Source organism: Pseudopodoces humilis, chromosome 5, assembly GCF_049639895.1.
Source record: "Pseudopodoces humilis isolate 2021_Gansu_Grassland_sample_001 chromosome 5, ASM4963989v1, whole genome shotgun sequence".
Lineage (NCBI taxonomy): Eukaryota > Metazoa > Chordata > Aves > Passeriformes > Paridae > Pseudopodoces > Pseudopodoces humilis.
This window is the reverse complement of record NC_142204.1, coordinates 61,737,514-61,759,438: the sequence shown is the minus strand read 5'-3', so window position 1 is coordinate 61,759,438 and position 21,925 is coordinate 61,737,514. Positions and strand designations below refer to the sequence as shown.

At 37.6% G+C, this 21,925-nt stretch overlaps 1 protein-coding gene across 13 annotated transcripts in view; it reads left to right on the top strand.

Annotated features, from left to right (window-relative positions):
• MAGI2 (membrane associated guanylate kinase, WW and PDZ domain containing 2) overlaps positions 1-21,925 on the top strand; it is a 708,943-nt gene that overhangs the window by 462,748 nt on the left and 224,270 nt on the right. For all 13 annotated transcript variants that reach the window (XM_014255224.2, XM_088054941.1, XM_005526021.3 and 10 more), the window contains 2 exons: positions 3,108-3,323; positions 10,267-10,480. In XM_014255224.2, coding sequence (XP_014110699.2) covers positions 3,108-3,323; positions 10,267-10,480 — 430 coding nt within the window. The remainder of the gene's footprint in view (positions 1-3,107; positions 3,324-10,266; positions 10,481-21,925) is intronic.

The window sequence follows — 21,925 nt, the reverse complement described above, 5'->3', positions numbered from 1 at the left end:
ACAGTTGAAATTATTTATTTGACATTCCTTTTTTACCTACAGGAAAATGAATTTCAGTACTTTATTATTAGTGTTTCAACAATAACCTATTGAACCAGCCCCGGCCTTGCTTGGGGAAGATGAAAAAGAGAGCAAAGATTATCAAAATTTCATGGCAACAAAAGTTATGTTTTTTAAACATTTAGTCTCTATATTATGCCTAGGTATGACATTTGCCAAGGTTTTATGAGAGTATCCCGTTATCTCTAATATCCCAAGTATTAAGTAAGGAGTTTCAAGACACTAAGAATCTCTTCTTCATAAAAGATACAGTTCACATTGATTCTAATTTTTCTATAATGGAGCATTGCTCCTTCATTGAAATGGCTGAATCTCTCACCCTATATATTTTTTTCCATTGTAGTTTAACTAATTTTTTTTTTTATGACACACCGATTGTATCAATATGTGTATAGTTTCTTATTTTTATTTGCATTGTTTTTGCACATTTTTGAACTAAAGGTATAGATCAATAGGTAGGTAGCAATAAATAATTTAAAATTCACTTTTAAATCAGTGGTTATTTGATCATAAAGCACATAAAGTGTTATGTTACAGGGCAGAAGTTGGAAACTAAACAGCATTTTCAGTTTGAAACTGAATGAGTTAAATCCTCTTTGGCCCCTGATCTTACATGTGCAATTTTTTCTTATATTTTTATATATGTGATATTCATAGATGGTTTTTTGGTAAATTTTATCTCTGTCTCTAATGCATACAGTCAAAGTGAAAATGTGTCTAATATTTTAAAATAACATGAGAGTGTCCTTCAGTTAAAACACCTCATCTACTATTCAGGATATTAACATTACTGCTATTTACTGCTGCACTCAATTTTGTATGACAATGACAAAAGTAAGAACAAAGGAAAAGAAAGCCAAGGTACTGCACTTCAGTTTCACAGTTTGTGTCACACTGATACGATACCCCTGGGATAGCCTTCTACTATTTATAGCATCAGTGGAAATCAGTGAATATTTGACAAGTTTTGTCAGGCTTAAGGCCTCTGAGGCACTAATTGAGACTGGTAAAATGGCTTAGACCAGGGGCATTTTTTAATTGAGGAATCCTTTTTTCAAAGTATGTGATATTTCAGACACACAGTCTCACCAGTAAAGGTAGTGTGATCTTAGAGTAATACAAAAGTAGACTTCCAACTGAACACTGTTGGTTTCCAGATACTCTCAAAATAGCCTGTACTGTCAGAGCATAGAAATTTGAATGCAAATAGATCTGATCTTGACATTTTTTGGATGTACAGTTTTGTGAGTGGACCAATGTAAATTTTGTTTTTCCCCCTTAGACCCCAAATCCTGCTCCCCTGCTTTAATTCTGGCAGTCAGAGAGCTCCCACAGTCACCCCTAAAGAGCCACATCTCACTCCACTGCTGGGACTCTTGGTTAAACCTGCTGCCATCTCACAAAATCCAAAGAAAATCTGCAGTAAGTGAAACTTTGACTCAGACATCCCTAAATCCAGAGTGACTATGAGTGTCATTTAGCACAGTAGGTTTTTACTGTGTATTACAATTACAGAAACAACTGTTATTAATATTGTTTTGCTGAAGTGCTGTAAAAATTCATTGAGTATTCAGTAGCTGCAAGGCTGTTCAGTTACTTACCTGTACTGAGGTGGTCATGTGGCTGAACATTGTAAGTCCTCGGAAACACACAGAACTACAAGTGCCAGTAATAATTTTTACTCTGCCTGCAAAATTTATTTTATGATGGTTTACTGTGCATGTATAACATATGCACTTATTTTTGTCATACCTATATGTGGTAACAATGATATTGTCAGTTGCTACAGGTATTTGATCATACAGAAGTCCTAAATAATGGGATAAAAAGTTTTAAAATGGTCATAAGGTCTACAAATATCGTTAATATCTTGATGTGCTTACAGAGGTGTGCTTTTGCTTTTATTTTTTCTTTGGTGGGGGGGAATGGGGGAGACATGGGAGGGCAAAAAAGTTTCAGTTACAGATCTGGACAGTATTTTTATTTTCCCATAATAACTGCTGTAAATCTACTTGTAAAACAACCTGTTCACTGCCCTTCAATACAGCTTACAGGTGAAAAAAGAAAACAGCATAAATACCATGTTTGCATCTTCTATTACTCTTAATGTTTCTTTTTAGAAAGCACATGCTTTTTAAAATATTTAATTATGTTTCTGATCTATTTTTAACCATATTTTTAATGAAAAATTTGTGGTATCAGCAATACACTAATTTTGAGATTAGATGTGAAAAAACCACAAACATACAGATATTGATAGATAAAATGGGACTGTGGTCTATCAAATCTAATAATCCTTCTGGCAGAAAGTGGATGACTCAGAGGAAGTTGCCAGAAATTTCAGGAGACACAAATAGAGGTAATCTGTCAGCCACCCTAAGTCTCCTCAGAATTCCTTAGTACTTTGAGATAATGTTAAGCCCTAAAGCATAAAGTTTCAATTTTCTTTGAAAATATATTAGCATTAACTATTACAAATTTTGAAGTCATGAATAGCAAAAGTTTGACAAATATGAAAAACAAGATAGTGAAAGTCTTACTGAAAACTGCAAATCTCTGAATCATTCAATGATTATTTACTTTCTTAGCAGGTGAGATAATTTGAGGGAGTGAAATGATATAACATAATAAATAATAATTATTCTTGTCATAATATTGATCCTCAAGAAACTCTTGTTTTGTCACATAAATGTTGTAAAACTAATTTGTCCTAATGATTTGAAATAAGACAACAGCTTTGGTACACTACTAGTTGGTAAGGTACTTGGATGAGAGGTATGTAAGCTTAACCTGTTATAGTTTCAGAAATTGTTAATAAGATACATATTTGTGAGCATGATTGGATCACTTGTGCTACCATCAAGAAAATTAATTACCATTTCAGGAAAGGTAAACATTCAATTTTGCAGAAAACATTTTGAATTATTCTTTATTTTAGCTGATGAGCCAGGTCCTACCTCACACATCCATTAATCTAAGACAAAAGAAGCAGCAGCAGTCTGTGTATTTCTGCAATCTTACGTGTTTTGCTTTCCTTTTCTTTCCAGACAACTATTACGGCACTCCAAAGCCTCCAGCAGAACCGGCTCCATTGCTGTTAAATGTGACAGACCAGATCCTCCCAGGTGCCACTCCCGGGGCTGAAGGCAAACGTAAAAGGAATAAGTCTGTGAGCAATATGGAGAAGACAGGCATTGAACCGCCAGAGGAAGAAGAGGAAGAAAGACCTGTGGTCAATGGAAATGACGTGACAGTAACACCAGGTCTGTTCTTCCTTCTTACTTTGCAGTCAGTTTCTGTTATTCAGAGTCCTCAGTTACCTCCTTCTGCAGTGAGATTGTGCATGTTCAGGTAAGGATGTTCTTGCAAGAGGGAAAGGCAGGAGTCCTGAATATTAGGATTTCTCTGAAGCCTAAAAAAATGACTTAACCTCTATTTTGGGGAGTCATCTCACTTACCTCAACTGCTGTAAAGATTTCCATCTCTGAACTAGTCTCTTTGAACCTTCTTTATAGACCAAAGGGAAAAATACCTTTGCTCTGAGCATGGATTGTGACCTGGTTTAGATTTCTAGGTTAGGAAATCATTTACAAGTGACTGTTCCTCTCTGTTGACTATAGAGGGAGTCTGGAGAACTGCAATTTGTTCAGATAAATAGTCTCTGTGTTTTGGGTCTTCCTGTTCTCAAATGGTGACACTCACAAGACTGTTCAGCACTTTATGAAGTGAACTTTTCTAAATTTTAATGAAGACTTAGCAATATCATGGAATACTAAAGTCACCACATTAAAAAAGTTGTGGCAGTGCCATTAAAACTTAGCTGGCAATACTATCTGGAGGACACTTTCCAGGAATGTTTCAGAGCCTGCATAAAGCTGATAAGGGTTTCAGATGTCAAGTCCTAAAAGACAATTGTTCTTTTACTGCTTGGATCACAATGCTTCAATAAAAGAAGGGGTTCTGGCTACTGACTGATATCAAGAGAGAGAGCACTCCAGCCTATTCTGAAGCAGGTAATCAACTTTCCCCTCAACCTTTCAGCAAGACAATATTTTACAGAACTTAATAATTCTTATCCTGAAACAGAATTTAAGAAAATATTTTTTTGTTGTTCAGGTATAAAATTAAAGAATTCAGATTTTTATATCTCTGAGAAATAATGCTGTGAATCCTTTTTGGTAAATTTAGAAATTCAGAAACAGATTGTTGAAGTAGAAGTCTAATGACAATCACATGATGTGAACATAAAATGAAATATTGCAAGTTCTCTAAATGTATAGGTTACTGTGAAACTAAAAATCTATTACCTAATCTTCTAAGCTATGTAGAAATATTTTCATACTGCAAAGTCTATATATATCTTTTTAATTCCTGCTTCATTACAAAGTATACTAAATTTGATACCTATCTATCCAGGATGGTTCTGCCACCCGCTATTCTTTAGCTGTTGCCTAGCATTACATATAAAGGAAAATTCCTGTGCAGAATCCATCTCCATCTACCAAAAGTGTCCAGGGTGAGTGGGGTGAGAGTGGGTCTGATTTCTTCACCTTGCCTCTCCAAAGGGCTGCAGTATTTCTCCCTTGCCACTGCCACCACATGCTGCACAAGCCTTGCTCATCCTTTCCACACAAGATTGCATCTGTCAGCATTGCTCTGGTGCTTAGTGCCTTTCCTCCTCGGCTAAGCAGGAAAGGATGAAGCCCAGAGATTCTAACATCAGCACTGCCGCTGTTGCCAGGATACTTCCACAGTGAAAGAGGCAAGGCAGGATTTGGTGTCTGATGTGTATTGTAGAAATCATTAGAAAGATCTTTCTTTGTAGGTATTCGAAATGTGCCACACAAGAGACAATTGCTGAGGAGCAATTTCCAGGACAATATGTTCCATCTCCCAGTGGATCAAGAGGCAATATTTACCTGCATTTTTCCTTGAATTCTACACCTATAATATGCTTCTCCCAGGAAAATTCTGTGTGAACAATGACTAGGCAGCACCCAAGAAGCAGGCACTGGCATGTGCTGTGTAACAAAATAAAACACATGAGCATGGGTGTAAGACAGCCCCCCTCTTCCCCCTCCTCTCCCCGCAAAGTAAATCCTGTCGGTGTGGCCAGCAGAACAAGCAGTGCCTGTTTTGGCTCCCATGGTTTTATAAGCAGGTTTTTGTTTCAGTTACACTGATTGAGGACTTTGGGGATTGTAGCAAAGCAGCTCTGTACATACATGCTGTGTTGCTTTTGTTGGCCAGTGTGGCTCCCACAGACCCTGTTACTGCAGTCATTTTCTCTGTGAGCTGACAGAGGCTTAGTCACCTCTAAAATGTCAGTGCATTTGCAGTTTGTGTCTTTAAACAATCAGGAAAACCAGAATATTTAAATTAATATATTTATTTTGAAACTCTTATTGAAGAGAGCATTTTCGTTTTTAAAAAGAATCAACAAAGGTAGGACATTTTTTATTGCCAATTCTTTTAGAAAGTGTGTTCTATTTGAAATACTTCACTTCCAGGAGGAGGCTTTTATTAATTATAAGACTCCTGGGACATCTGAAACATTGATTCATTTTTTATAGATGCTCAGCAATTTAATGGCTTATTAACTGCATATCCAAGCCTGTCAACTCAAAGAACTGCTCTAACACATAGGACCACGAGGTTCAAATAGTAACAGATCTTAGATGATTCTGAGGAAAAGAAAGTCATCCTTATCAGACCAATTAAGTGATATCTGTGGTTACAGAGGTCTTTGTGCTGAATTTCCAGGCAACTTTTCAGTGTCAGTTGGCATAACCTGTGCTAGTGTTGAGCTTTAGCAATTAATACGTTCCATATGCCTTGTTTCATGTCCATTAGATTTCCCTGAGACAGTTGTATGTGGACAAAGTGACCATAATTGTCTGCCCAACATGTTTACTCTTCCTGATTTGTATCACTTGCCTCAGCCCAGAAGCCACCAGGAATTCTTCTCAGTGCTTCAGGATGGGGCTTTTGGCCTTTTTAGGATGGAACACTCTCAGTCCTTCATCATGGATCAAGTTATCTCAAGACAAAATAGTATGATTTGGAAGATGGGATTTATCTAATCCAGCTTTAGAAAATTATATGCCTAAATGCCTTACTTTTTTGTTTGAGCTATTTGTCTCTGCTATGTTCATATAAAATAAGAAGAAAAAAGAAATTTTGAAGTTTAAGAGAGCATAGCTGTTTTGTGTACACATTTTAAGGCATCACCTCTTCAATTTAGAATGAGTAATTCAGTCCACAGATACAGAAGAGCCTAAATGGATAAATTTAAATGAAGACCCTTACTATTTGCCAAGAAACATATGAGAGACATAATCTATAGATTAACTGTTAAAATGGGCAAGTCTAGGCATAGTATTTGGTTTCTTATGCTTAGTGCAATTGTCCACATTACTGGGTGAGAGATATTGCCCTTAAGACTTTCCCGATGGACACTGTATTGAGATTAATGATTTCTGCCAGACTGATGCTTTGACCAAAGAGGTAAAAAGAGTCTTGATCAAATTGAAATCAGAAACTTGTCAGACATTCAGCCTTTTTTACTGCTGTCACTGTTTATGCCTGCAAGGGATTGAGTTGGTCTCCTTAACAATTGGCATCAGTATTTGACATGGTGTTGGTCATATTACATTTGCGTTCCACTTCTGACTGATGAAGTTTATCATCCAAACTCCAGCAGAATCACTTTAACATTGAAAGCATGCTTATGTATGTGCATTATTCTGACAGTACTTGAGCAATGACAAGTTGCACCCAGAAAATTAAATTCTGTCAGGCTCAAATTAATTGAGGCATAAGATATGACATAAAGTTTCCAAATTATCATTCCAGGCCTTAGGAATGAACAAAAGACCAGAGTCCCAATGCCATCGCTCACCATGAAAGGTGCACTAGTCCCAGGACACAGGTTGAGTTTATTGTTTTATTATTACACAGCTAAGACAGCCAGAGGCATGAAAATAACATACAAAGCTTCCAAGAGCCGTGAGATTTAAAAACGTACAAAACTTGGTCTCCATTGATTTTTCTAGATGCGTTCTTTAGACTCAATTTATCACAACTAAGTCACATCCTATGACCCACAGAATGCCCTGTGCTCCCCCAGTCTCCATGACTCCCGATTTCCTCACCCATGTCATGCCCTGGTTCTCACTGTGTCAGGAGTCAGTGGGAGCAGTGCCTCCACACAAAAGCACCAAGCCCTGAGTATGGCTCCAGCTCTGTGGGAAAGGGAGAAACTCCAAGGCTGCAGAGTTACATCTTCACAAGAAAATACATACACATGTATTGGCAAATATGAGTTAAACTACTCTTGTTTCCACAGTTATTTTAAAAGGATAGACTCTTTCCTGTACAGAATTTAATTTCTTAAATTCTATTTAAATTACTAAATTTAAATTTTATCTATGAATTTTATATTTAAATTTAATCTATAAATTACTATTTAATAATTTATCTTTTCTTTGCTAGTATTACTTGGATCATATTAGCTTCTTTTGGATGAAGAGACTGTTTTTTAAATTCTCTGCATGAATAATCTGCAACATTAAAATAAAAGAATAAAGTTACAAAGTCCTCTGACATGTTTAGAGGGCAAATTTCAAGAATTAGACTGTAAATAGTAGAAACAATTTTCACCTTTTTTTTCTTCTTTCTGTCATTATGATGGCTGGGATTTGTTAATATAGATATTGAAAATCACAAGTCTGACCTCTTCAGACCTGTTGAAAATAAGATATGGAGGAAGAACACATACAAGAGATATCATGGTAAAATCCCAGGACACAGCAGTGTCACCACATCTGTGCTCTATCAGACGAACTGGCTGATGAATAGTCCGTGTATGTGGTGCACCTGTGCCTCAAATGAATTTGTTCTACTGTGGTCATATCTGCCATGTGACCTTAATCCTTATATTCAATTTAATCTGCATGTCTTCCTTCCTGTGGTAGAAATGTGGTCAAGGCTGCAGGCAGCATCAGGAATACAACTCACAGATCTGTTAATAATGCCTGAAGCAGATGAAGACTTTTGCTTTGAAAATATAAGAACAAAACACCCCAAAAATTATTCAGCAATTATTACATTGTCCTATTCTCAGGGGAAGTGGGGACCATATATCATCTTTGCTTTATAGGAAGTTTTACATATTTGAAAAAGCTACAGACAGAGAGATTCATGTTTCCAAACAGCATAAAATTATTCTAATTCCACACAGTTCAAGCATGAGTTTAGCAGCATGAGCTGCATGTGGATGTAGAGCTGAAGGTCATTACCCTTTCCAAGGTTGAATTTGGGTTTTTTTCCGTGCTATTCTAAAGGGTTGATGTGTCAATGTCAAAAGCATTTTTTAAGATCATGAAAGCTGTATATGTCATCCCCAAGAAGCATCACCTTTTACTATGTCATGTAAAGAAAAAAAGATTAGTTTGACACAATTTCTTCCTCAAAAGTCTTGACAAGTATTTATGACCTCTGAAGAGTTTACATGTAGGTGGTTTGATTCTTACTTCCAATCCTAGTAATTAAAAAGATGTGCAGTTACAGTTTTATGTAACTTTTTAGTTACAAAAAGACAAAATGGCCTAATTGAGTAAATCATCTCAGAGGAAACTTAGGTACTCAGAAATTAAGAATATAAAACTATCTAAAAGCCTCCGTCATAGATACTTTGATAAAACCAGGGTTGTGTTTGTCCTTTCCAAGTTTATTTTCCCAGGGAAGGTGTTGCCATTGCTTGCCGTGAGTCTGCTTTTGTGGTACTCTCTGTACCCCGGGTTCCATTTCATCCAGCTCTGCCAATTGAGAGCAGCTGGCTCATCAGTGTTTCACCTGAACTGTTCTCTGCCCACTCCACCTTCTTTAGCCCTATTGCTGATATTATGTTAGTCATTTAATCACAGCTGATTTTTTTTGTACTAGTGACTGAGGCAAAAAGAGCACTAATTGCCTTGGGGTTTTTTTGAGTCATAAACTATTAGCTTTCCTTCCTTCCCACACAGTAGGATGAATCTGATTTTTGTATTATTATTATTTTAAATTTTATTTTTATCATTGCACTTACAGAAAGTTTTGTTGTTAGCCCTAGTGTCCTGACTGTATCCCACTTTCTAGACTGACTGCACTGTTTTGCTGTTAGATGCCCATGTTGCTTTTCTGTGTTCATCATTATCAATTTAATCTAGTCTTCACCTTTTACACAATTCTGTCCCAAGTAGCAGATCATTGCAAATTCATGACTTAATTAAAATTAACTTTGATTATACTTACCATTTTTCTTTTTCATTAGAACAATTTGTACTTGCATTCTGAATATTGCTCATTCAATCTTTACTAGTTCTCTTGAACTTTTTATCTCTTAGCATTGCTTGCCATAATATCTCATTCATTGATTCTGTGGATTAATTAAAATCTAGGCTTTTATAAACAGTTTTGTTAATTTTTTTGTTGTTCTTCTTTCTTGTTGTTGTAAGCATCACTAATTAGAACATTTCACCCAAGCTGTCTTCCAACTTCCTATATGTTTCACACAGGAATCTGCATAGTTCCTTTCTCTGGGTGCACTGTTAGATCATTTAATAAATTGTCATCTTCTTGCACTTTACTATAGACTACAGTGTTGACATGTTGAAGCATTTGATATTGGCTGTGGGAAACAAAGCCTCCCAGAGGTCATATTGGCAATGAAATCACAACTTTGTGGTTAATATATCACTGTGAGTCAATGAATGTCATTGGTTTCTTTGATATATGGATACAGATAAAGCAATTAGTGCATATACTTTTTTTACATTAAAAGGATCTGTAGTCTGTAGTAGAACAGTGAGGTAGTTGTTTTATGTATATATATGTGTGTTTATGAGTATAGTTTTAAAAGTTAAGACATGAGACATGAGAGCTGCTGGAGCAGCTGCCTTCTGCTCCGTGCTTACTGCTAGTCTGGAAGGATTCCTGGGACAGAATGAGACAGAACTCTTTACTAGTTTCTTGTTTCAGTTTGGTTTTATTGCTTTATTTTCTTCTGTTGTGTTTTAAATAAAATGCATCATCAGAGGGGCCGTTCTGTAAACTAAACAGACTTTTTCTCTCTATTTCAAGACTTGAAGTTCACAGACATGCACACAGTAAATTCTTTGCCATTAACCTGGATATCCAAAACCTGTAATTTTTATTCTCTTGTAGAATCAAGTGAACATGAAGAGAAGAGTACAGCTGTCTCGGGTGAGGCATCTACCACCCAGCCTTCTCCTGCACCAGGATATGGTCAACCTGAAGAAGCAAAGGAGGATATGGATGTAACAAAACAGACTAAACCTGAAGAGAATGATGACTTGGGCCCACTGCCTGATAACTGGGAAATGGCCTATACAGAAAAGGGAGAAGTCTACTTTATTGAGTAAGTCTTATTTCTTCTTTTTTTTAATAGCTGTATTGTATTCAACTGGGTGAGAAAATGGTTTGTATGGTGAAGTGGAGCATTACACTCCTCCTCATTAAAGCAGCAGGAATGTTCTGGCTGTCAGAGCTCCTGAGGGCTGGTGGCAATTCCTGCATTAGTGATTTAGATGGAAGCCTGCAGAGTTTTAAGGTAGGTAGCTGGTCGGTTTACTTTGATGGCAGGAATTAAAGCTTTTGTTTCTTCTGTTGAAAGCAAGGCCTTTCTGCTCTTCTGGTGCTTTCTGCTGGAAAAGTAACACAGTCACTGGCTTTGTCCTTCCTTATGTGGACAGAGGTGGAGAAAGTGAAGCTTTTTGCTAGTTAAAGGAAAGGAAAATAAGTGAACTAAAAACTAGCTAACGATCAGTAGAGGGAGACCATGCTATATATGGAAATAGTAAAATAAATGAGCGGATTATAAGGAGAGTTAGTTATGTGTAGAAACTTTTCCCTGCTGGAAGATTATACATACCTGTTCCTAGTTAGTAAACTCATTGAAGTAATGGATATGAAAGTTCTTCATGCTCTATGTGCTCTCGTTGAGCTCTTAGAGAGCGTTCAAAGGAGGGCCACAAGAATGGTGAAGGGTCTGGAGGGGAAGCCTTATGAGGTGCAGCTGAGGTCACTTGGTTTGTTCAGCCGGGGGAAGAGGACACTGGGGGAAGAACACATTGCAGTCTGCAGCTTCCTCACAAGAGGAAGAGGAGGGGTAGACACAGATTTCACTCTTGTGACCAAGGATAGGACTCAAGAAAATGGCCTAAAGCTGAGTCAAGAATGTTTAGATTGGATATCAGGAAAAAGTTTGTCACAGAGGGTAATTGGGTACTGGAACAGGCTCCCCAGGAAAGTGGTAACAGCACCAGCCTGACAGAATGGATGGAGGGTTTGCACAATGCTCTCAGGTTCATGGTGTCATTGGAGTGTCCTGCACAGGGCCAGGAGCTGGACTGGATGATCTTGATGGATCCCTTCCAACTCAGCACATTCTATGATTCTATGATTAATGTACATTACCAGGATAAAAATACAGCAAGTTTCAGAGTTGTGTTCCTTTTGTGTTCCTCAAAAGAAAAAAAACAATGGAAAAAACAACATTTCCATCAGTAGAATTCTACTACAGAGGTAGAAAAAGCATTTACTTTAAGGAACTGCCTCAGTTTGGAGCATTGTCTGTTATTCTGATTATTTGTAGGTAAAAATAACATTTGGTGGTGTCAATTATGCCTTAAATCCTGTATTTAATTTAAAATGTTGTGACTATCACATGAAGTGTAAACAAATGTTAAGAATAAAGTTTGTGCATGAGACTTTTTAATGAATACTGGCATGACCAACCATAGCTTCTGGCATACACAAGGCTGAAAATAGCAGTAACTATTAAAACATAAGTGTGTTTGCTGAAAAGGGCAAAAATATGCTTATTCCAGAAAAATAATAATTATAATAACTTTGTCCAAGCAAGCAGAGAAGAGCTAGAATGACCTCAGGGCTAGTTGAAACCCTTGTTTCCTTCTTACCTTACTCCCAAATTTAATTTTTCTTCACATATTGAATGCTCTGACAGAAAGCAGACAGAATTATGTGGCACTTTTATTTTACTTGTAACAAAAGCCTGTGGGACATTTGGGGGACAGAGGAAGGGATGATGGGTCGATCACTAACACACCAAACTGTGAGAGTAGTAAATACTGCAGGAGGTAATTTAATAGAAAATGAATATGTATTTTGTAACAGATACAGTGATGGTAAATAGCCCTGATGCTCTACAGAGCAGCCATTGCACTCCTCAAATTCCTTTGATGTTACAGCTTACATCCTTTCCTGGAAATGCTCTGGTATATACTGCAGTTCTGACAATGCTCATCGTTCACTTCCACTAAATGAATGTTATGTAAAGCAAAGAAATCAATCAGAGGTGCAGACTGGATAGAAGGACTGTTGTAAGGGCTTCTTGCTTTTGGGATTATATTCTTGAACAATGTATTTGCAAAAAAGTGCAATTACACATCTGCAAAAATACTAGATTATTTGCTAGAATTCTAGCAAAAGGAACAACTCTGATCATTTGAGTTTTCACATGGCACAGTCTTTTCAGGGTTAAGTAGGAATGTAATGCTGTGGGGATGCTGTTAAATTGCCTCTTTGTTTACAAGTCACTTTGGTTAATGGCATGAAGAGACTCCATTTGCTTTCACAAAAAAACGGAAAGATAAAAAGACAACAAAAACCTATTTGTCTAACAACATCTCCCTGAACAGTAGTAAAGATTGTACTAGATTATTAAATAATAGATGAAAAACAAACATTTTTAAAGTGTACATCACAATGAGTGGGGGAAAAAAGTCACACTAGGCAGCATCTTTTATTGCTTTATTTGAGGCTCATTTGAATTGTGCCTTTAAAGGCTAAAGCCTTCCAGCAGCAAACGATCTCAAGTTCCAAGTTGTCACAGGTATACCCAAAGGTCTTAGATTTCATGACAGCATTTTCATTCATTCACCTCAAACTAACCTCTAAAATTTAGATGTGATCTCACTTATCCAAACTGCCACCAGAACAGTGTGGCAGATTTACAGTGAGAGAGGAAGTGACTTCATAAGGGGAAGGATAATTGTCTATAGACAGGATTATTTATTTGTTAATCACTAATGGTTCAGTTAGCATTTTGTAAAGCACAGTGGAAAGAATTTCCTCTGCCTCAAGGACTACAAAGACAAGAAAAAAAATCATCTACCAGATTCACTGAATGATTCAGAGGATGATTGTATTTTAGAGCATATCTTGGTCTGTTTCTTCCTTTTGTTCCCTTTTTGACATAGGTGCATGACCTTATGTTTACCTATTTTAGTACTCACAGACAGAACAAGAGCATCTCTTCTTGCAGCATAAGACTTACCAGTGTTTTTCAGGAAGAGCTACTTAAGTACATTTCTTGGGCTGTTTCCAGCCTCCCTTACATATGAATATGAATTTTCAAATACAGGCACATACTACACAAAGAGGACTCCATCTCTTACATTTGGTTTCACTGAGAACATATGCTGATGAGAACATGCAATAATTAACAGACTGTATATAAATTGGAATGCCATCAAAAAATCCTCATTTTTCTCCTTCTTCCCTGCTTTAAATATGGCTGATAAATGTGGCATATTTTGGCATGCTTAAATAAATCATAGTCATCGCTGATTTTTAGCTTTTCCCCCTGCCGGGGCTAAGGAAAGGCTGTGATTCCCCAAAGACTTCAGACTTTGCCTTGCTAACAACTCTGAAACCCCATACTAGACACCCAAGTTTGTGTTGTCCTCACAAAGTCAGCAGATGCTGGTTGTGCTAGATCCCAAGCAATCAGTGTTTGCTGTGTTGGTCCAGTGCAGTGCTGAAGTGAATAAAAAAGTACCAAGATTCTAGGTGCATGTGCTATCATGTGCAGTCAGCCCGAAATGTGGCCCTTACCCAACTATCCAGCTCCAACCCATACATTAGTACATCATAGACTGTCCTGTACAGTTGGCTACACATTGTAATACTTTTTATAACAGGCAGAATTGGTTTTCTGTCTCTCTCCAGCTTTCTCTCCACACACAGGCAGCAGAACTCTGAAAGAGCTGCAGGGACAGTAAGACACGAAACCTAAAGTTATTTGATTCTACTGTTCTAAAGCATATATGGTTTCCTTTGCTTATGCTACATTAATTGTTTTCTTAGTGGGGAAAGGTCTAGAATAAATACCACTGAAGAACATATTTGAAGGATCATCTTTTTTTACTTGTGCTGATGCATTTTAGGAGAATGTGGCCACATAAGGTTTAACAAACCACTTTCCAGTACATCTTGCAGACATTCAGTCTCTTTGTTACTTCAACACCTACTTCTTAAAACAGCATAGTCAGCATTGCTTTTTGGACCTGTTGCACTATCTTTTCTAGTTGTTAAAGACTTTTTTTCTCTACTATGAAAGTACCATAAAAGTCTGAAAAACAGCTATAAAATAGTTCACTGTAAATAGACTCTCCTTTTCACTGTAAAAAACAGCCATTAAGTTTTTTAATACTGATGCAATTTCAGGTGATATCTGAAGAGTACAGGTACAAGAATATTGCTATGAACTGCACTGGGATGAGTTTTTCTTCGCAGTAGTTTTTAAGGCAGGGTAGATTTTGACTGCAGGAATAACATTTATCCCAACATCTTGTTTACCTGAAGTACCATGATATATTTAGCTGTTCCTGAGTGCACCATCAGAAAGCTATTTTAGTTAAGTTAGGATTTCAGTTTAGTTAAGTTTTAGTTATTTTAGTCAAGCCTGGATACACCCTTATTATATTTTGTACTAGAAGATACTAAAAGTACTGAGTAGAACTATACCCTTCTACCTGCTCAAGATTATTTTCATATCCTGCAGTAACTACAGGAACTTAAAAATTAGTTTGGCACTTCTGCTTGTATGTTACATCATCAGAATATCAGTCCATAATACTGAAAAGTTTTGGTTGTCTGGATGTTTCTGCTACTTGAATTAAGTAGTAATTAGGATGAAGGATTTAATTTTTTCCCCCACATACTGTAATAATATTCACTTCTGATGGAATTTTTCTTTGGGAAACAAGTCATCTTGTATCACTATGATACACTGTGTAGACAATTCTGATCCATCAGGGGTCTTGTGAATATCATTATAATTGTCTGCAATTTGTTTTCTTTTTTATATGTTTATGGATTGGATCTGTTGGTTCTGGTCAGCATAGCAAACCAGATTTCTAATGTATTTTGGACTTCAGCATGATGCACAGCAGGACAGGCAGCTGAAGGAAACCAAGAGAGATCTTTTCTCCTGAGACCACTTCATGACAAGTTAATTAGGAACATGAAGATGGTAGAATTTGAAAGAATTTGTGGAATGCTGAATTTTTTTTTTTTCTCTTGTCTATTGATGTTATAAAGACATTATCAGTCTGTACTAGTGCTGTCCCTTGCTCTCATTTGCTGTTTTTATCTGTGCTGACATCCAGGTCAAACTGCCAGCTTAACTCCTCTTGTCTTTCCTCACTTTCTTATTTCTGGTCTTTCCCCCAAAGGTCTCTGCTGCTGTGCTCCGCAGAATTAATCTTCCAGCACATTTCCTCTGATATTTGTAGTGTTGTTATAACTTTTCTTCTTTGTCTTTACTGAACTAGAAGAATCAGCTCACCTGCCTTGCCATATAGCATTAGGTATCTAACATAAACCAGTTGCCAAGACTCCTTCTGTGGTCAATGGAGAGAGAAAATTACCTCCAGAGGCTGATTCATCCTGTCTGTATATAAAGGCAGAATTAATTTGCCAAAATACAGCTGCTTCTACCAGTAAATATGTCTCCAGATATCCAAAACTACATCTGCAGTAGTATGCAGTTTGTGTAAGGAGTACCCTTTTGAAGGAAATCTTCTGGCTCTATTCACACATTTTGATTTGGCTCACATTTCAGTGTAGCCACATTGCATTCCTTTCAGATGAAATGGAGAACGAAGTGGATCTCTGGGAGTACACTTAATTTTCTACAATCTTCAGACCCTGAACTCTGTCCATGATACCAGATTTGAGTTAAATCAATTTCAGTTCCTTCTGATCTCAACCATTTTCGTATCTAAATTAGCAATATCAGAAGACTGAAACTCTTGGTGCTGATGACCCAGCAGCCACAGCTTCTAGGTCTTTTCAGGTTCCATGGGCTGTATGCCTGTGAATGTAGTGCAGTAGGTGAGCTCCTGCTGTGCATCTTTTGGTTTAAATTCAAGTGAAAAGCTTACAAGCTTGGAGAACACTTAGTGTGAGAAAGAAGATAACAGAGAGAGATTCATTTGAAAAGTGACCCCCTGATCAAAGCCAAAGCACCACTGTAGAGGCACAGTAACAGCCCAAGACATCTCCATAATTGCAACAGATATGACACAGAACTTGTCCAAACCAGGACCCTTCTGGAGTGACAGCCAGAGGCCATTTGGGAGCTGACATACCAGCATTATGTCACTTTAGTGACACACCTATGGTTAGGTGGTTCTGATGGATGATAGGTAAGATAAATTATTCAGTATGGGTGTCTCTCCCTTGAAGAGAGACGAATCCTACACAATTAGCTATATAATTTTTGTAGTCACATGAGATGAAGCCCATTCTTTGTCAGAAATTAAACTGCCTCAGTCAAAGAGAATTACTTCAATAGCAGAAATTACCATAGGAGACTTTAGGCATTTATATATTCCAAAAAAAGTCTTGCATAAGCATCTTCTGCTCCTGCAAATGCCTAGAGGCAGCACCATGTCTCTGGGCTGAGTGCATAAGCGCTTATCTACTGCCCAAGGCCATCTAAGATTCACAGGATAGGAACTCCCAAGCCCGGGTCTCTTAAGGACCATGAACTCTGAGCACATCGTGAAACGCAAGGCAAGCTGGCAGTCACAGCTGCTGCCATGCAAACCTCTCCCAGGAGAGGACAACTTCCTTTTGTTCCAGCTCCTACATGTGTGCAAGTTTAGGTAGCATCCCACAATGGATGGATTGCAAAATTACTGGTTTAATGCTCTGTTTTCCTATCCAAGTCCCTCCACACATAAATTACTTGAAGATCATTATTGTGCAGGTTGAAAATCTCTGCAGATACACAATGCTTCAGCACAGAGAAAAGGGAGGGAGAAGTTAGCACTGTTGAAGTTAGGGGGCCTACAGAGCATTGTGGTTTTCTTCTCTTATGATCCCCTCTGCTCAAGTTGTTAGATCAAGGACCAGCTTAAATGTAATGTGTTCACAATAAAAGCCCAAGCAAACCCATATGTGCTGTCCCCAGACACACTGAAACAGCACACTGGTAAATGCCCATTTTGAAATGCTTTTCACAATAACCTGCAAGTTACATACCTTGCAAGATGCACAATTTAGACTAGGTTTGCAGTGCTTTTAAAAGACATTAAGGCTATTCCTGTCAGTAAGCACTTCCTATATTCCCTTCAAAAATGTTTCAAGAGATTGCCTGAAGGCTTTGTTAGTACAAGAAACTTTATCTGTCAAAGTGCTTTAAACTGACAGATTGTTAACAGAAATCCATTATAGTCAAATCTTACGTAAAATAATATACTGTCTAACAAATAATTATAATAAAATGATAACACTTTGTTAGATAAGAAAAGCCACACTCCTAATGTTTTTTTACTCCTAAAGATATTGAGTAGTGTCCGGTGAGAGTTCCAGAAAGCCTCTGGTCCTGGTACCCAGCTCCAGAGCTATTGACAGGGAACAGAGGCATTTAAACAGTCCCTGTGAAGCCTTAAAAGCAGAGCTGCAAATAAAATCTGGAGAAGAACATGAGGTTGAGTCAAGGCTTCTGGGGAGTATTCTGTGCTTTCTTTCACTCTGTTTAAACCAGTTGAAGAATGTTTTCCACATATATTTAAAATTGTGTACAACTAATACCAGATGACTGTGATTATATTAAACTGTTTCTGCTAGGTGCAAATACTTGAAAAAGATAGAGGATTTAAGTTAGTTCCTGTTTTGTGCATAGGTAACAAATTTGGATGAATTTTAAAAAGTTATACTCTTCATGCTCCACCTGCTTGAAGCAAGACCAAAGGGATCCTTTATTAAGGAAGCTTTCCTTTAAAAGTTTCAAAAATTAGGTTTTTACTGTTGATTTTTAGAGAGATTCTAAGACATGCATTGTTGTTTTGCCAGCACTTATCTCAGCAGTCCTAACTAGTAATCAAAATCATTGAAATTATGTAAAGATGGGCTTTCTAGACATGTTTTTAATGATAAGGTATAGTTATGGCCAAGTAATGAAGCATTGGCCAGTGTAAAATGTTGCTGGAGCCAGAGCTGTATTTCTCACAGGATGCTTTTGTTGTATCACTTCACTGTCATTCCATCACTGACAACTCCAAATGCCTTTTTGAGCATTTATTCCACAACTGCTGCTGCAATTCATCTGCAGTTCATTCATAACTCATCTGTAAATCCCCAGCCCCTTTTCCTTCTGGTTGTCTATAAGACTTCCCAAATGGACACACATGATTAGTGGTAAGGTAGGCAGGTTATGTCCCCTACAAGGTTTTTATTGCTTAAAAAGCATTCAGTGTGCACAGCTTATGCAGCAGATAAGTGTTAATGTTACTTCTGCCATTAGTGTTAATTTGAGCAATTTACTGTTCCTTCTGTCTCCTCTCCCATAGCTGAAGCTCTCCTAAAGGCTTCCTTTAAATTATATTAAAAACAGTTTAGGAGATAAAGATTGTCTCATTATCATTTAACTTTTACAGATTTTAGTCCTTTGCGGAGCTGAAGGGGGAGCAGCTGACACAAGGGAGACTGGAACACCCTGCCAAGGAAACCTCCTATGCAGGACAGAAGTAGACATGCATAAAAAACATGATGCTGTACTACAGAGCTACTCATCTCCCTCTTTAACTGAGGCAACGTGACAGTAGTCATGTCTGTCCTTGAAGGATTGTGTGTTGTGTACCTGCTTGCTAAAATGATCCAAGGAATGATGAACTCTAGGGAGATCATAAGGGGGCATTGATGGTACTGTGGAGGTGTTAGAAGTCAGGTGGGGTTGATTCTGCCTTCTTTCAAGTCCTACCTTCAGAACAGGAAAGGATTTTTTACCCACTAGAGCACTTCTCTAGAAGCCTTTAAAGTCCTATTGCAAGAGCTGTTTAATCCCACTGCATTGTATGTTTAGTATAGATTATATAGTGGAGAGGCAGGGCAAGAGAAAAGGCACAGATAACAGGCAAGGAAAAGAGGGATGAATTTCAAAAGCTTCTTTGCTCCTGCAATTATTTGTTATAGACAAAAGTTCTTGTGGATGAGTTTTGCTTTTATTAAGTAGCTGAACAGGTTTGACAAATTTCACCCAGAAGAGGACATTGAGTGCTGTAAGGGCTGATCTAAATGAAATATTATCTCCACTCTGTGAAATTTCACTGCAGACTGAAAGATCACTCTTCTCTTGGAAGAGCTGTTGATTTTTTTTTTTTTTTTATGTTTTTTATGGTTTTGTTTAATGTGGCCATCTTGCACAAAACTGGCACATCAGTCCTGCAGGGTTTGTGGAAGGCACATTTATGCTAAAGGGAAGGGTAAGTGTTGCCGTTCTCAGTTTCAAGAAAAGCCTTGAAGGTTGCAGTTCAACTAATTTACATTTTTAAATATTGATATTGAATTGGGCTTGTTTTCAGCTTGGCACCTGTCTTTGCAGATACTTGAAAACACTTTCTAAAAATATTATTGAGGCACTTTCAGGGCTGTTGAATTGGCCTAGTTTGATGGGTGGACATTGGCCAGTTGACTTGCAACAGGTCTGGCTTTTAGTACTGCTGATGTCATTGACTTGTTTGGTGGCTCTGGACAGTAACTTCACAACTCTGTGTTTCCATTTTCTTGCCTCTGAAACAGGGGTGGTTATTTTTATTTCCTTTGTAAAATGCTTTGAGATTTGCTCTATACCACAGCAAACATTGCTAGTAGTAGTCATATATATTGTCTTTTAAAGACATAGGAAACTATCTGTGATTCTAATTTAGTCCCTGCAGTTAGTGGGGGTCCCTAAAATAATTCAGAATTAAGAGCTGGGAGAGAATGGCAGTTGTCCAGACATGCCCACACTCCAGAGATGCAACTGCAGGTCCCACAGGTATGTCCAAGCTCACTCTGAACTCTGGCACTGCTACCAGGGTGTCCTTGGTGGTGTGGAGCTCAGCATGTGCTTGGGATGCACCCAAGTAGCTCAGTGGATGGATGCTGGGGTGAGGAGCCCACGCTGAGCTCCATCCTACAGCACTGACACTGCTGGATCATCTCCCCCAGTTAATTTAAAGCTAGCTCAAGTATGTCTGCACAAGCTGTGGTTGGGCTGTGACTGCAGCATAAAAATGCACCCTACAGGAGGCCACAGGCAGCCAGAGCTTCTGAGAAACTGTCTTAGTTACACTTGCAATCAAGCACAGGCTGCTGGCATCATTTCAAATTCACCTTACCTTTGGCTCATCATTCTTCATACTCTGCAAATACAGCTCAGCTCTCAACGACTTCCCTTTGAAGGTTTTTTTATCATCTTCACCTATCATGTATGGTGTTCTAGACTAGATAATGCTTTTAAGAAAAAATAATTTAAATGCCTCAATTTTCATTTTAGTTGCCATTTTATCCATACATAACTCTGATCTACATTCTTTCCTATTCAAAATGTGGAGGAAGCTTTAACATGGTGACAGTTATGCTGAGAAGTAGGCACTGTCACTGTTTGGAGAGAGAGAAATCGAGGCAGAGGAAAATTTATCTGCCATGGAAGACAAGGTGGGAGAAGGAATTGGTTCTATTTATTTATTTTTTCCCTAGGGGAACCAGTAGTGTTGGGATCACATGGACTGTATCAGTAACTAACAAACTCACAAACAATTGCAACTTAATTCATTTTTTTGCCCAGTCCTCTGTTTTTGTACATCTTATACCTATGTTTATAAGAAAAGTTGTAAGTACACTTTAAAATTACACAGCAAATTAATAATAAATTAAATAATTCAGTATTTTATAGAATGATCCTCCTAGGATGTATCAGATAAATAAAACATGGGTTAGAAGTGCCTCTGAATGCGGGTGTTATAGGAAAGGCATCTCAAAAATCAAGGAGTAATAATCATATCTTTTTCTGGTTTATAGTATTCTTTAATATATTTACAATATTTGGCTCCAAATTTAATTGCTTATGTGTAAGGTATACATTGAAAGGATCTAGCTTTAAGTCTCATTAGCTGTGCTAAGTATCAATTCATTTGGCAAAATAATCTCCCAGAAAACAATTTGTGCCAGTTCAATGCTCTTTGATGGCTGATTTCTCAAAGATCTATTCTGAGTATAGAAAGGAGCCACATGATTCATTCAGCTTGTGCATATCTATTTTATCTCTATAGAAGGATTATATATGGAGAGATAAAGGTTTGTTAAACAAAGTATCATTAATCACCCTGTCCGGAAATGTAGACTTTGCAGGAGCATGCTGTAATTTGCATCACTTTTGCTATGCCTTGTCACTGCTGCTGGAGAGAAATAAAAAACCTCTATTTATGAAAAGGACAGGTTTAAGATGAAAATAATTCTATCCGAAAACTGTGAGAATGGTACAGAATCCTGTCGCCTGCACTCGATCAACGGGAGAACACTGTATTTGTAATAAATTCCTTTTGCTCTGGATGAGTTCTGCATTTTCAATGAGGTTAACTTGGCAACATTCTAGTTGATTTTAATAAAAATAGCTGCTTTGAGGACAGGGAGCTGAGGTTGCCAAATTTACAACTGCCTTGCACAATTACTCTTACACCTCCTTCAGGGCTACTTAGAACCAGTAAGCAAATTAAGTGTATCGATT